The 14516-nt window shown below is 47.5% G+C and overlaps 1 protein-coding gene across 2 annotated transcripts in view; it reads right to left on the bottom strand.

Annotated features, from left to right (window-relative positions):
* The window catches only part of USP40 (ubiquitin specific peptidase 40), a 58114-nt gene that overhangs the window by 39011 nt on the left and 4587 nt on the right, over positions 1-14516 (bottom strand). For both annotated transcript variants that reach the window (XM_075530296.1, XM_075530297.1), the window contains exons 4-9: positions 13988-14101; positions 11460-11624; positions 8740-8886; positions 5502-5645; positions 3648-3776; positions 2031-2126 (exon numbers count right to left, since the gene is read on the bottom strand). In XM_075530296.1, coding sequence (XP_075386411.1) covers positions 2031-2126; positions 3648-3776; positions 5502-5645; positions 8740-8886; positions 11460-11624; positions 13988-14101 — 795 coding nt within the window. The remainder of the gene's footprint in view (positions 1-2030; positions 2127-3647; positions 3777-5501; positions 5646-8739; positions 8887-11459; positions 11625-13987; positions 14102-14516) is intronic.

Genomic DNA, 14516 nt, shown 5'->3' with positions numbered 1-14516 from the left:
GATGACAGAAGAAGAATCAAATGCATTTAAATTATGATGTTGGCAAAGAATAAAGTACCATGGACTGCAAAAGAACAAACAATCTGTCTTGGAAGGAATATGCCTCCCCTGGAAAAGTCAGAATGAGCCTTAGAGGCAGAACTGTGAGACCCTGTCTTATGCAATCTGGACACGTTGTCAGGAGAGACCAGCCTCTGGAGAAGGATATCGTGCGTTGTGAAGTGGAGAGGCAGTGAAAACGAGGAAGACTTCAAGGAGTGGCTACAAGAATGAACCCAAACATAACAATCTGAGAATGTAGCAGGACTGGGCGGTACTTCATTCTGTAGGTATGAGTCAGAACCAACTCATCAACACCGAACAACAAAAACAACCAAAGCTTTGACATTTAATATATTCCCGATATTACGTGGGAATTTTAGAAGATTTGTGCAATGATATATTTGTGTGTGTACAAAGATTACTAAAGTCTTCTCAGCATTTTTGAAGCATAAACAAGTTTAAAAGGGGCTGTATGGTGACTGTTGAGGTCTCAGTTCACATCCTCTGTGGAGGTGGTGAGTTGTGGTTGAACTGATTCTAAGTCAGGGACACCCACGTCGTCAGAAAACAGGGCTTTCACACCATTTGGGGTAGAGCACCAGCCTGTCTTTTAAGGTGGCTCTGGGTAAGTTTGAGCCAACTGTCCAGCGAGCAGGTGAATGCTTATCCATTTGTGCCTCGCAGGGACTCCTTGGCCCCGGGTAGGGGGTTGGAAAAACTCTTTATTTGAAAGGAAATCCAGCAAAGGAAACCTCCCACCTGTACAGGGTGGTGAGGTTGCTGTGATGAGATGCCGTCGAGGTGGCTGTGACCTGAGGGCAGCACTCAGGGGAACGCTGCCCCGTCCGTACCTGTCGCCGCGTGTGAGTCAACTGCTGCAGCCTCCCTGCCAACCCATCTGGTTCCTCCTTTTCGTTGACCCTCTATTTTCTCTCCCAATCCCATGTTCAAACTATACCAGACATGTTATAGGAAACCTTGGAAGATATAAGATCTCAACATCAGAAACAAATCAGAGGGCAAATCTTCAACTCTTAGAAACATTTGAAAGGGTAACACAGGAAAAAAATAAATTGTGAAAACAATTCTGTTTAAAATAAAGCCTCCCTGAACATGGAGGGGGTGGGAGAGAGAGGCTAGGGTCCTGTAAGTCATCCACTGAAAAAGAATCTGGTTTTATGTGCCTTTCTGCTGTGAGCGCTGTCAGGAGACCAAAGGCACAGAGACCCGCCGGGCGAGCACCGTCCCGTGGCTGCAGGGCGGGTAGCAGTGGCCCCTGGGTTTCGCGGGCTGATCTTTAGAGGCAGGCGGTCTGAAGCTGTGCTGGAACCACTTCAGCAGCATGCTGCTGTTGGGTCCAAGTCCATTCCAGCTGGCAGAGGCCGCCTGGCAGGGCACAGCAGGACTGCTCTATCGCGTTTCCAAGGCTGCCATCTCTACGGGAGCAGATTAGCAGTTCTTTTCTCCCAACGGGCATCTGATCTGAACCAAACCGTTGACCTTGCAGATAGTAGCTGAGTACTTCTGCTGAACTGGGCTCCTTTCAGAACACACACACACGCACACACATACAATTCCTCCACTGCCACTGAGTTAAATCCTACTCATGGCGACCCTGTAAGACACAGAAGTGTCCCCTAGGCTTTCTGAGTCTGCACATCTTCATAGGAACAGGCAGCCTCATCTTTCTCCTAAGGAATAGCCGCTGAGCTTGAACCACGAGCCTTGAGGCTGATGGCCCCATGCTTAGCCCCACGTACCACCAGAGCACCACAGTGACACGTACACCTCCATGGACGGACAGGTGGTGCCTAGGCAGGGGATGCGTTGGCCAGGATCTGAACCTGGACTTCCCACGTGGACGGAGAACGAGAGTTCAGCCACAAAGCCCCACATCTTATTTACTACGTTGCTGAGTCATTAAGGCTGCTCTCCTGGTTGACAGCACCGCAATCCTCTAGACACAGACCCAGGGACGCGCGCACTACCTGGGACAGGATGGCGTGCAGCATCCTCACTGGGTCGTCATCCATTTCCTCTCCATTCAGATCGTTCACGTTCACGGCTGGCGTAGTTTCCTCCTCCTGGGACCGAAGATCGTCATATTATAGCGACTGTTCCATCTGCAAGCACTTAGTGGGAAACTTGAGGGAAACTGGAAGTTCCCCTGAGCGTTTGAAACCCCCTCGTATAAACTATTTATACATTAGTTAGTAGGATCATATTCAAATTAAAGTTTCTGATTCTGTCAGTGAAAGGAGTGTTGGTGGCACAGTGGTTACGTGTGGAGCTGCTAATTGCCAAGACAGCTAGTCAAACCCACCAGCTGTTGTGTGGGACACAGACGAGGCTTTGTGCGTCTGCAGAGATGCAGTCTCGGGAAGCCCTACGGGGAGGGACCAGTCAGGATGGGCCTGATGGTAGTGGGCACGGTTCCCGTCCTTGTGGCTGTTACTCAAGCCAAGGTGCTGACACGGCATTCCACCTGGCTCGGTGTAAACAATGCTAATCATGTGAGTGTTAGCCAAAGCACATACAAATAACCTTTTCCAGGCCCCTGTTTTTGTGTTTCACCAACAGGCAGAATTTGATTCAAGTAGAGCGAATAGTGCTAGAAAAATGGCAGATGGCAATCTAAGCATTAAAAACTCAAGGTAAAAAATCCAATTATTTAAATTCATGTGAGTGTTCACTTCAATCACAATGATACAATGACAAATGGCAAGCCTGTGCAGGCCGGCACACACAGCATATGCGTGCACAAGCGTGGCCACTGGGGAAGCCAGGCACACAGGAGCCATCTGTTCTATGCTGCTCATCTTTCTGTGGGAACTGCTTGAGAAGCAAACTGTTAAACCTACGGTGTGCACGTTGGGCTTACCAAAGGTTCCTAAAGTCTAGTCAACCTTATCGATGTGAGTGACAGGAGGTGGAGTGGTGACCCAAAGCCCGTCTAGACAAAAAACTGACACCCTCCCCCCCCAGAAGGCAGGAGCCAGCCAGGGTGCAGCATAGCACCAACGAATCACACAACATTCCTCTAGTTCTTTAAGGCTTCCTCTCCCCCACTATCATGACCCCAATTCTACCTTGCAAATCTGGCTGGACCAGAGGATGTACACTGGTACAGATAGGAACTGGAAACACAGGGAATCCAGGACAGATGATCCCTTCAGGACCAATGAGTGGCGATACCAGGAGAGTAAGGGGAAAGTGGGGTAGAAAGGGGGAACCGATCACAATGATCTACATACAACCGCCCCGCCCCCTGTGGTGCGGATAACAGAAAAGTGGGTGAAGGGAGACATTGGTCAATGTAAGACATGAAAAAAATAATTTATAAATTATCAAGGGTTCATGAGGGAGAGAGGAAGGGAGGGTGGGGGAAAATGAGCTGATAGCAAGGGTTCAAGTAGAAAGAAAATGTTTTGAGAATTATGAAGGCAACAAATGTACAAATGTGCTGGACACAATGGATGGGTGTGGATTGTGATAAGAGTCGTGCGAGCCCCCAATAAAATGATTTAAAAAATTGTCCTCATCCAGAATAATGCAAACAGAAATGGGAATAGCAAAGGCAGGTCTCTTCTCATCTCTACACTTACCTGGGGCTGCCAGTTTCCCAAGTGGTCCACATCTTTAATGTACACGTGGTAGTGCCCTCCATAGCAGCCCCCCTTGTGTATAATAATGGAGAAGAGGTCATACGTATATTCGGAGTCATCCGATTCACTCTAAAAGGAATAAGGATATAAACATCGATATCTAAACCAAAACTCCCTGCCACCAAGTCGATTCAGACCCTACAGGCCGGGGTAGAACTGCCGCCTTGGGTCTCCAAGACTAAATCTTTGAGGGAATAGAAAGCCTCATCTTTCTCCCGAGGAATGGCTAGTGGTTTTGAACTGCTGACCTTGAGGTTGGCCGCCCAACTCATAACCACAATGCCACCAGGGCTTGACACAAAGAGCGCCATGTTGTTGTGGTTAGGTGCCACCTAGTCAGCGAGCCTGTGTAGCAAAGAACCGAGGACTGACAGTCCTGCACCACCCTCCCTCCCAACTGTTCCAACGGCCGGGCCCAGTGATGCAGCCACCGTTACCAATCCATCTTGTCGCGGGCCTTTCTGTCGCTGCCCCTCCACTTTGTCAAGCACGATGTCCTTCTCCAGGAACTGGTCTCTCCTGACATATGTCCAAAGCATGTCAGACAAAGTCTTGGCATCCTTGTCTCTCAGGAGCACTGCCCTTACTTCTTCCAGTACAGACCAGTTTGTCCTTTTAACAGTCCATGGTCTGTCACTTTTCTTTTTAAAAAGTCAATATTCTTGTCCAGCACCACAATCCAAATGCATTGATTCTACTCTTCCCTATTCAATGTCCAACTTCCCCGTGTATATGAGGTGATTAAAATTACCATGGCTTAGGCCAGGTGCACCTTAGTCCTCAGAGTAACGGCCTTGCTCTTCAGTACTCTGAAGAGGTCTTGTGCAGATCTACCTGATGCAATAGGTCTTTTGCTCTCTTGATTGCTGCTTCCATGAGCATTAACTGTGGATCCAAGCAAGACAAAATCCCTGACACCTTCAACCTTTGCTTGCTTGGAACATATATGACACTTCCTGGTGCGTCTGTGGAACTTGTGCCCGGATCCAGAGGCAGTTGTGCAAACAGAACAAGGGCACCGGCATGGTTTAAAATCAGGAAAGGTGTGTGTCAGTCTGTGTGCGGAACAAGCGATCAGAGCGCTGCGTTCCGTGAATAAGAGTGTGGCATGGGGACTCGGGCGGGCTTAGGAACAGCCTGCAGTGTGCACATGACACCGCCTTGCCTGCTCCAAGTGAGGAGGCACTGAAGCGCCTGCTGATGAAGCTCGAGGACTGCAGCCTCCAGTGTGGATTACAACTCAGTATCAGGAAAACCAAAACCCTCGCCGCTGCACTAATAGGTAGCATTATGATAAAAGGAGAATAAAGGTGTCAGGGATTTTGGTCACGAGTTCGATACCACCAGCCAACCCCTCAGGAGAAGTTGAGGTTTTCTAACCCCAGGAAAGATGTACAGTCTCGGAGACACAGGGGCAGTGTACCCTGACTTTCAGGGTCAGTATGAATTGGAGTCATTTTTAGTTTGTTTTTTCCCTCCAAAGGCAGGATCTCATGTGCTAATCTTGTTCTAAAATGTCCACTCCAGAGAGTTCAGAGTATTAACAAAGAGCCAGGCCTAAACCTGTATTTCAAAGGACTGCCACAAACCAGTGGTTCCCAACTGGGGGGGAGGGGGGTGTACTGGAATCCATTAGGCAGAGACCAGGGATGCTGCTAACACATACAATATACAATGCAGGGAGAGCGCCCCATGACAAGGCACCCCCCCCCCAATTTCAGTGCTCACAGTTGACACTCGGGCCAACGGAAGACTCAGTCTTGGGGGCAGTGGGCGGAGTGAAATAGTGCCAACCTGCTCACAGAAAGGCTTGAGATTGATCCGGAGAGGAAACGTGTAACAGCTAGTTTCCTTGTAGCGCTCACACTTCACAGAATCAAAATTAAATCTTAACAGCGAAACAGTGAGAAAGGGCGGCAGCTTGCGTAGTTTGGCCGACTGTTAAATGAAAAAATAATTAAAACTCTATTAAAAGTCAGGTTACACCTGGGAAACATACATGCTTCCTAAGCAAAGAAAAGGAAGCTTTCAAACCATATAAACGTGACTGAGGGTTCGACGCTTCTGATCTTGTCAGACTCCTCCCTTCATGAGACCAAAGGGGCATGACCTCACTGGCACTCATGACTCGGCCCTCACTGCCCGGGCTTAGGCTTTACTGCTGAGCTCCGCACGGCCGCAGGTGAGAACCAGGGGCCCAACCCGAGCCTTTCCTCCTCCTGCTCCTCTGCGCTTCCCCTTGCCTAACAGACACACAGCCCTTTTGACTGACTGGAGAACGGGTGCTCCAGCCGGAGGCCCAGGAACCTCTACCTCTCTCTGTCTGGCAGCTGAGACACAGCTTTCATCAGAGTGCACACTCACCCTAGCGCCCAGGGCTAGCGCTGCTGGTTTGCACAGCTTTACTGGCACTGACTACACACTTAAAAGCCAACTATCAAGACTTTTTTTTTTTTTGCTTAAAGTAAAAAAAAATTTTAAGCTTTAATCTCGCTTTAAAACCAGACACTAAATGATGTTTTTTTTTTTACAAAACCAGAGAGTCGTCAGCCTTTCCAATTCCCTGAGATTAAGGGGCCCTGAAGGGGATCCATCACCACAGGTATCTAACACCACTATCAATGTATGTATTTATCAATAATTCCACAGACGCAGGCAAGGGGAGAATAAAGAGAAGACAGCAAGAGACTAAAGCAGTTGCAAACTCTAGAAGTGAAGCCAACACTCTCGAGTAACTCAGCTTGAACAAAGTGGCTGCGACTAGGGCTAGGGCTGTGGGTGAGGGTGAGGGCCGATGACGACAGTGACTGGGGACTGGGCGCGCCCAGGCCAACCCCTCCACACTCAGAACACACACGGTCCAGTGCCGCTAGAAGGCATCATTTCAGCAAGTCATCAAGAGCAAAACTTTCCTCTGCAAAAGGATGAAGCCAATAATAGTGCCAACAGTGATACGTCAAAGACCAGCTTTTGTTGAACACAAAGGTCTTGCTAAAAAAACCACGTGGAGCGAGTTCAAATGTGCAGGTGTCTGCCAGCCTGCTCTCGCCTCCAGTGTTTAGTAGGCTGCAGCTGCAGCTGTAACACGCGAGGGAAAATACGACATGAGTCAGGAATTGACCAAGCTCTCTTCTGGGCTTCATGAAGGGGCAGAAGGTGGATAGAAATGTAAACTCAAGAGTAAGATACACCCTGAGGTTAAATCCGACTTGTGAAAACAATGGGGTTAAAATGACTGCTCCTGTGACAGTCCACTCCAACCTCGGAGATGTAACATCAGGACAGCTGGGCTTGACACACTGGATGAATGAATGTATGGACTGTGATGAGATATATAAGAACCCCCCATAAAAGTATTTGAAAAAAATCAGTCCAGCATGCAATGTCAGTCAAGGATCAGGCCACCCAGTCACTGTCGTCGGTACCAACAACGAAGAACTGCAGCCAAGTGGCGTGAAGTTCAAGTTTCCAAAGTTGATGAGGGGCCTGTGGTCTCCTCCACCAAGTAGCTCCCTTTTAACACGCAGACCGCGTCATGGCAGCTGAGCCAACTCCGTATTGGCACACAGAGGAGCTGAGGAGGAAGGCCAAAGGCTACAGGTGGCAAACTCGGGCCAGAGGAATGGAATCTGGCATTAATACGTTTATACCCCCAACACACACACACACTACACACACACTTACAAACTTATAGATTACCTGGGATACTTATGCCCTGTTTTAAAGAATTAGTAGTACTTAGTAATTTATTGGTCCCGCCAGTACTGTTTTAATGGTTTGGGTGAAAATCAAGCGATTGTGTGGAAAGTATATTTAAACACAGCTCCACCGTGAGGAATCACATAGATCCATGAAAGAACAGCAAACAAGGAATATAAATAATCGGTTGCTAGAAGATGTCACTATGAGTTTGGAATCAGCTCAAGGGCATTGAGTTTGAGCTTTTTGAGAAGGTGAAAGGAAAAAAAATGTATCTTTACAAAAACGCTTTCCTGAAATTTGTTCGGCAGAGCTGTGCTGATAGTTGATGAGTCAGAGGGCAAGCAGAGGAGGGGCCTGGACCCCAAGCTCCTGCCTAGCAGATCTCTGGGACTTCCATGTGACCCGGGAGAGCGCAGGCCCTGGCAGCAGGTTTGAAACACCACTAGGGTGCTGCCTCAACAAACCACAACACAAGGGAGCGGGAGTAGCAGCCTTCTGACGTGTGAACATGGGAATGGTTTCTGGATTCTTCTTCCCAGAGCGGCTTCTCTCTGTGAGTCACTCGGACACGAGTGGCTGCGCATTAGGAGCTGCCTGAACCCATGTGCAATCACTGAGCTCCCACACGGCAAAAGATGGGGCTGTGGAACTCTCGTCTTCCTCCCACCCCGAAGTTTGCGGTTTTGTTCTGCAAGGTACAGTGCCTTCAATTGGGAGAGGAGGGAAGGGCCTGTCAGATTTGGGAGTGTGGGAGAGGATAGGCACACCACAACTGGGAGAAAAAAGACCATCTAATTTTGTAGCTAAAAGAAGCTCAACAAATCTCTTCAGGTAAAAAGCCAGTTGGCTATCTTCCAAAGAGTTGTTTTTGAAAAGCACAGGTAAGAGAGTTTATTTATAAAGTCATCCTTTAGAAGCACTTGGGCATCAATAAAATTTTTCTGGGAGAGAAAGAAGTAGAGAGGGGAGGTAAACCTGCTGAGTAGAAAGCTTTAAAAATTTACTGAAACACACACACACACACACACACACACACACACACACACACACACACGAAACAAAAGCCTGGGAGAGAAAGAAGTAGAGAGGGGAGGTAAACCTGCTGAGTAGAAAGCTTTAAAAATTTACTGAAACACACACACACACACACACACACACACACACACACACACACGTGAAACAAAAGCCTGCTCGCTCTCATTGCTAACAGTGACCAGGGCAGGGGTCTGTATAGTCTCTGGAGGCCCTTCACAGAGCTTGACTTCTCGCCGTGTGCTGAGCGGGAAGCACTAGGTGGGTCCCGTGAGTCAAGGTAAGTCTCATGACCTACCTTCACCGCCTCAACCAGCCGATCACAGGCCCCACAGCGGTACAAGTTGTCATAGTCAAACACTTCTTCTTCTACATACATGTTCCACAGAGCATCCTCCAGACCAGACGTGTTTTTGACTGTCACGGTGAGATCTAAGAAGTCTTCCTGAAATGCACGATGTGTATTCAGACAATCAATTTCAGAAGGCCGCCGGCAAGTCACCAGCATGTACTAGACCGAGCAGCTATTTCTTTCCTAAAACATTATACGTTGTACTAAATTCTCCTTAAAATGTGTGAGGGAAAAGTTCACCAGGAACTTGGTTTCCTGTCAGGAAATGAAACCCACCAAGCACACAGTGGCCCCAAGTGCTGACGGGCGTTTTGGACTCCGGACCGCAGGTGAAAGCAGAGGGAGAGAGAAGGGAAGCACGGAAATGTCTAATTAAATGTTGACTTTTCTTCTTTTGCTGGGGCTGATGTAAGAAACAGTGTAGAAGTACAAGAAAAAAAAAATCTTAAGTCAGTACAAAAAAGAATTGCTATGAAAATTAAGGGCGAATTTTGCAAAAAAGGCTACGCTTCCTTAATACTGCAGTTCACATGCAATCTATTTCTAGGAGAACCCCTTAACACCTCACATCTTGAGCATCATACTCAGTTTGTTCATGTGTACAATAGCAGCATTTTTTTAATGAAAAAAATTTTATTGGGGCTCTTATAACAATCCATACGTCAGTTGTATCAATCACGTTTGCACGTTGCCTTCATCTTCAAAACATGTTCTTTCTGTATGAGCCCTTGGTATCAGCTCATCTGTTTTCCCTCCCTCCCTATGCCCAACCCTCCTGCCCTCGTGAACCCGGTGGATTATGATTGTTTCCACATCTTACACTGACTGCTCTCTCCCTTCACCCATGTTTGTTGCTCACCCCCCTGGTGGGGGGTTTATGCTGATCACTGCAGTTAGCTCCCTGTTCCCCCCCAGGGCCCCCTCATGAGATCACTACTCGTATAACTCTTAGTAGTATTATTTCAAGGGTTAACGGTGACTGTAAACTCTTAGGGCATTAGTCAGTTCATGGAGGAAGACTTAATAAAAGTAACTTCTATATGGCTTTAATATATGTATCCAACAAGCTAACATCTATAGTTTATAATGTGCCTCCATATGCAATATATTCTCAAATTACTTTGTAAATTATTACACCAGAGCCAAGTTAACCATAATTCAAAGATACATAAGCACCTCAACAATTTCCAAACTAGGTGGACAGAAATTTCTACTTACTCAGACAATAAAAGTTAAGAAGTGTTTAAGCTCCAACTTTCTTTTAATTTTGAAATCATTTTATTGGGGGCTTATACAACTCATCACAATCCACACATTTGCTGTGTAAAACACATTTGTTACCATCATTTTCAAAACACGTTCTTTCAACTTGAGCCCTTGGAATCAGCTCATTTCCCCCCCTCCCTCCCCAACCCTTGATAATTTATACATTATTATTTTTTCATGTCTTATGCTGACTGATGTCTCCCTTCACCCATTTATCTGTTGTCTGTCCCCCCGGGAGTGGGTTATATGTAGATCATTGTGATCCATTTCCCCTTTCTCCCCCCACCTTTCCCTTAGCCTCCTGGTATTACTACTTTCATTATTGGTCCTGAGGGGCTTATCTGTCCTGGATTCCCCGTTACCAGCTCTATCTGTACCCCGTGTACATCCTCCAGTCTAGCTGGATTTGTAAGGTAGAACTGGGATCATGATAGTGGGGAGGAAGCCTTAAGGAATTAGATGAGAGTTGTATGTTTCATCAGTGCTATACTGCACCCTGACTGTAAGTCCCAACTTTCTTAAAAAAAAAAAAAAAAAAGATGTGTGTGTGTGTGTGTGTGTGTGTGTAGGAGGAGAGAGATAAAGCTTTCTGTTCCTATAAAACATTACAGAATTGAAAATCCACAGGGGCAGTTCTACCTGCCCTATAGGGTCTCCTAGGGTCCCAACTGACTTGATGGCAGTGGGTTTTGTTTTTTTTGGGGGGGTGGGGTACACCTTGAGTATAATTAATGCAACATTTGGAAGAGGTCGGGAAACGGCACTGAATTACTGTTTTAGTAATACTCATGAACCCAGAGTGCTCCATAATCGCTGGAAAACCAAGTTTCAGAATGACTGCTAGCAATGAAGCAGCTGGTGCAGAAGAGCCTACTAGACTCACACGCGCTGATCTCAATCTCTAATTCCAATGATATCAAATGGGCATCCGGTCATTACAGGGAACGAGAAATGACACTCATGAAGAGGATTAAACAGCTCACATAAGCATGCACATACAAATGAACTTTCTGAAGGCTGTCAAAACTAAATCCAAGGCTTAATTACAGATGTTGGTCACTTCCAATCCCCTCAGTAATCCCTACTTTTATCACCTCCCTAGTCCACGTGCTGGTTAATGTTCTAACCACCAACCCCGATGAAACCGGTTTGCCTGATGAAGCCAGATCTGTCATTTGCAAAGATCGCATAAGTCTTATGCCTACATATGAGGGACGAAAGACAGGTTAAAGAAGGAATGTGCTTCTTTCAAAGTTTACATGGAGAATCTAGATCATAAAGGAAGGGCAAGTAGAAAGAAAGCTCCATTATTTCTAGCAATAACCCCACCCTCACCTGGAACTGCTGACCGCAGCACTAATGGCATCAATGTGCTCTAAGCACACCTGTCTGACTCCCACCTGCTTTTCACTGGTGTTCCCGCAGTCTTTGCAGACAATCTGGTTGACAACCGTCCCATGATACAGGCGATGAATGAGGTCGTGGCCTGAGGTCCCAACTAAAGATGATTCCAAAGCACTGAAAAGAATTCGATTCAGTTCCTGCACGTCATGCTGCCGCATTTCCTACAAAACAGGTGAGTTTTCAACATAATTCGAGGCTGCAGGTTTTAGGAACAAGGTTAGTTAAAAAATCCACTAGACTTATCAAGCAATCGGAAGGTAAGCTTGACCAGATCTCCAGAGGACACTTCCACACCGGCTGAGGGCAGGTTCCCCAGGGCAAGTCCTACTCGCTTGGTAAAGATAGCACATTTGTTCCTGTGGGAAAGTCCGTGCTCCTGGCACGCCAGTGAGGGGAGGGAACGCAGCAGGCCCAGACCAGTCACGAGAAGTCAGCGGTGCCTGGGTAGCCTTGTCCCACTGGGTCAGAGCAACCCACTCAGTGAACCACCAATTACTTCCCATCCCCAAACCCACAACTGTGTGAATAGGGACCAGCTGAACTAAGACTAACACAGTGCTGCTGAGAAAATTTCTCTCACCTATTGTGTGAGGCAAGGGAGCCCTGGTGGTGTCAGGGGATTCCCAATGGGCATTCAACTGCAAGGTCAGCAGTTCAAAACCACCAGCAGCTCCATAGGAGAAGACAAGGCTTTCTGAGACTGTAACCCACAGGGACAGTCCTACCCTGTCCTCCAGAGGGTCGCTGTATGTCTGAATGAACTGCGTGGCAGGGAGCTTACTAACTGCTCCATCAGATCCATTTCTAAAGGGAAATCCAGAGCCTGCCAACCTGTAGAAGTGAAGGCAAGCGCAGGAGGGCAGCCCACAGAGGAAGAGCAGCTGGAAGCACCCAGGAGAGCGGGACTTGGAAACTCCAAGAAAGGCAGAGAGGAGGCAGAGCAATGACGGTGAAGGAGAGAGAGCGGCAGTCAAGGTAAGACCCTTGATAAAATGGGGAGGATGAAAACTGGACTTGGGGTGGGGTGGGGTGGGGGCTCCCTCGACACACGAGGAACCGGTCTTCCCCTGCAGTCCTGGCTCCGGCAGCACAGAAAGCCTGTGGAAGGTGCTGCGTTGTTTCTGCAAAGGCCGGGGTTTGGCAAAAGTCCTCGCAAGACTCGTCTATCACCTCAGCACCACTCCTAAAGGCTTTCCCGCAAGATGTGATTAAATTTTTTTTTCAGTAAAAGAGGTTGTCTTCAGTTTTAATAAAGCTGAAACGAGCACCTTAGTGGAAGCACCCCAAAAGGACATCCATCTGGTGGGTAGTTAAGATGTAACTACTGGGCAATAAACTTGGGCAAGAAGCATCAACGCATCGTACAACAGGGATGGTCCAGCACACAGCACACTGAATGACTGAAGCCAGTCACATACTGGCTCCTGCAACTTAGAGGCCATGTCCTCAATAGACAAAGAAGGCAGGCTAGTGTTTGCCAGGAGCTGGTCAGAGGTGGGAAGGGGGTAGGTGAGGGTGGCGTCAACAGGATGGAGCGGTACCAGGATTCTGAAACTGGTCAGGACGGCAGTTATGCAACTCGGTGAACATATTCAAAACCAGTGAATTGTATACTGTAAAGGGGTGAATTTTATGGTATGAGAATTTTAAGAAATGTTTTTAAAAAATGGGAAGAAGGCATGAACTGCTGGCACCTGCCGTGTATGAGAAATTTAACATGGATTCTTTATGGGGCATTTCTTCCCACAGTCCCATTCCTACTAGCCCTTCTTGACATTCCGTGAGAGTCTGCACACCTCTAATTTTGAAGGGATAAAGCCAATGGCTCTGACTGGGTGCACAGACCCCAAAGCCCAGCCACTGCCATCTCATCAATCCCGTCTCTGACTCCTAGCACCCAACGCGCAGAGCAGAATTGCCCTTCTGGGTTTCTGAGGCTGTCGATCATACGGAAGCACAAAGCCTTCTCTCTTCCGAGGCACTGGTGGAGTTGGACTGACCTCGCCAACTCCTACTTCATCTGTGGAGGACAAAGGCTTAGAATTTACACCCTATGGAATCCCTTTCATGAAGACACACACGAAAAGAGAGGAACAACCAGGAGGAGAGGGAGAGTCAGGAGAAAGGGTGAAGACCAACAAGAAGGTTTTCACGGCGGTGCTAGCAGCACAGACACAAAGACAAAAGCACATCACAGAGGCAGATAGAGCTCACTGCCCATTACTGCGAGTCAAACACTAACACGCATGTGGCACTGTTTCTTGATCAGACGGCAATGATTTCCAGGGTAGAAATGGTAAAAATCAGCTTGTGTACTTCTGACTGCACAACCTTCTTCTTACCGCCAAATCACAGCCAGTCACAGGGTCTAAAAATTGTATTTCTGGCCTGTACACTTGTAACTAGAGATGGAAACATACAGGATCTTGAAACCCTGAGACAAAGGGAAAGGAAGTGAGGCAATCACACAGGCGAGCACCACTGACTGGCTCCTTTACTTCCTTGGCGAAGCTGCCCTTTGTACCTCATTGCTGGTCCATCCAAAGCTGTCGGTGAGGTCTGCTGTGGACGCAGCTTCCTGGTCCAACAGCAGAAGCTGGGCGAACAGCCGCTGCAGCTGTAGGGGGATGACCCGGACCTGAAAGGGAAACCAGGGCATTTCCACGTGAAACCCTTTTCCAATGTGGGCTTCAACGGGCAAACTAGGTCCCTGTCTCCGATCAGTTCATTCAGAAGAACACTCACAGAACTTTTTACAAGTGGCAAACTAATTAAGATTCTAGTTGTCATTTTGAAAATCTCAATTTAATCCCAAAAGCTGTCATCTGGAGTTTTCTACCTTGACACAGTTCAGATCAATATAAAAAATTTAAACCATCCAGTTAATTACAGAAGGATCATAATTTAAATCTCCAAGTGCCCATCCTTTCTTAGCTCAGATACAGACATAGCCATCCAGGAGTTTTCCAGGATAAACATCCCACTTGGCAGTTCTCAGTGGGGGTGGCTGCACCTGGCCCTGCTTGCATCTAGCCCGCTCTAAGGCTGGGTGG

Source organism: Tenrec ecaudatus, chromosome 13 (assembly GCF_050624435.1).
Source record: "Tenrec ecaudatus isolate mTenEca1 chromosome 13, mTenEca1.hap1, whole genome shotgun sequence".
NCBI classification, from domain to species: Eukaryota; Metazoa; Chordata; class Mammalia; order Afrosoricida; family Tenrecidae; genus Tenrec; species Tenrec ecaudatus.
Note: the sequence above shows the minus strand (reverse complement) of the source record. Positions and strands in the feature narration are given on the sequence as shown.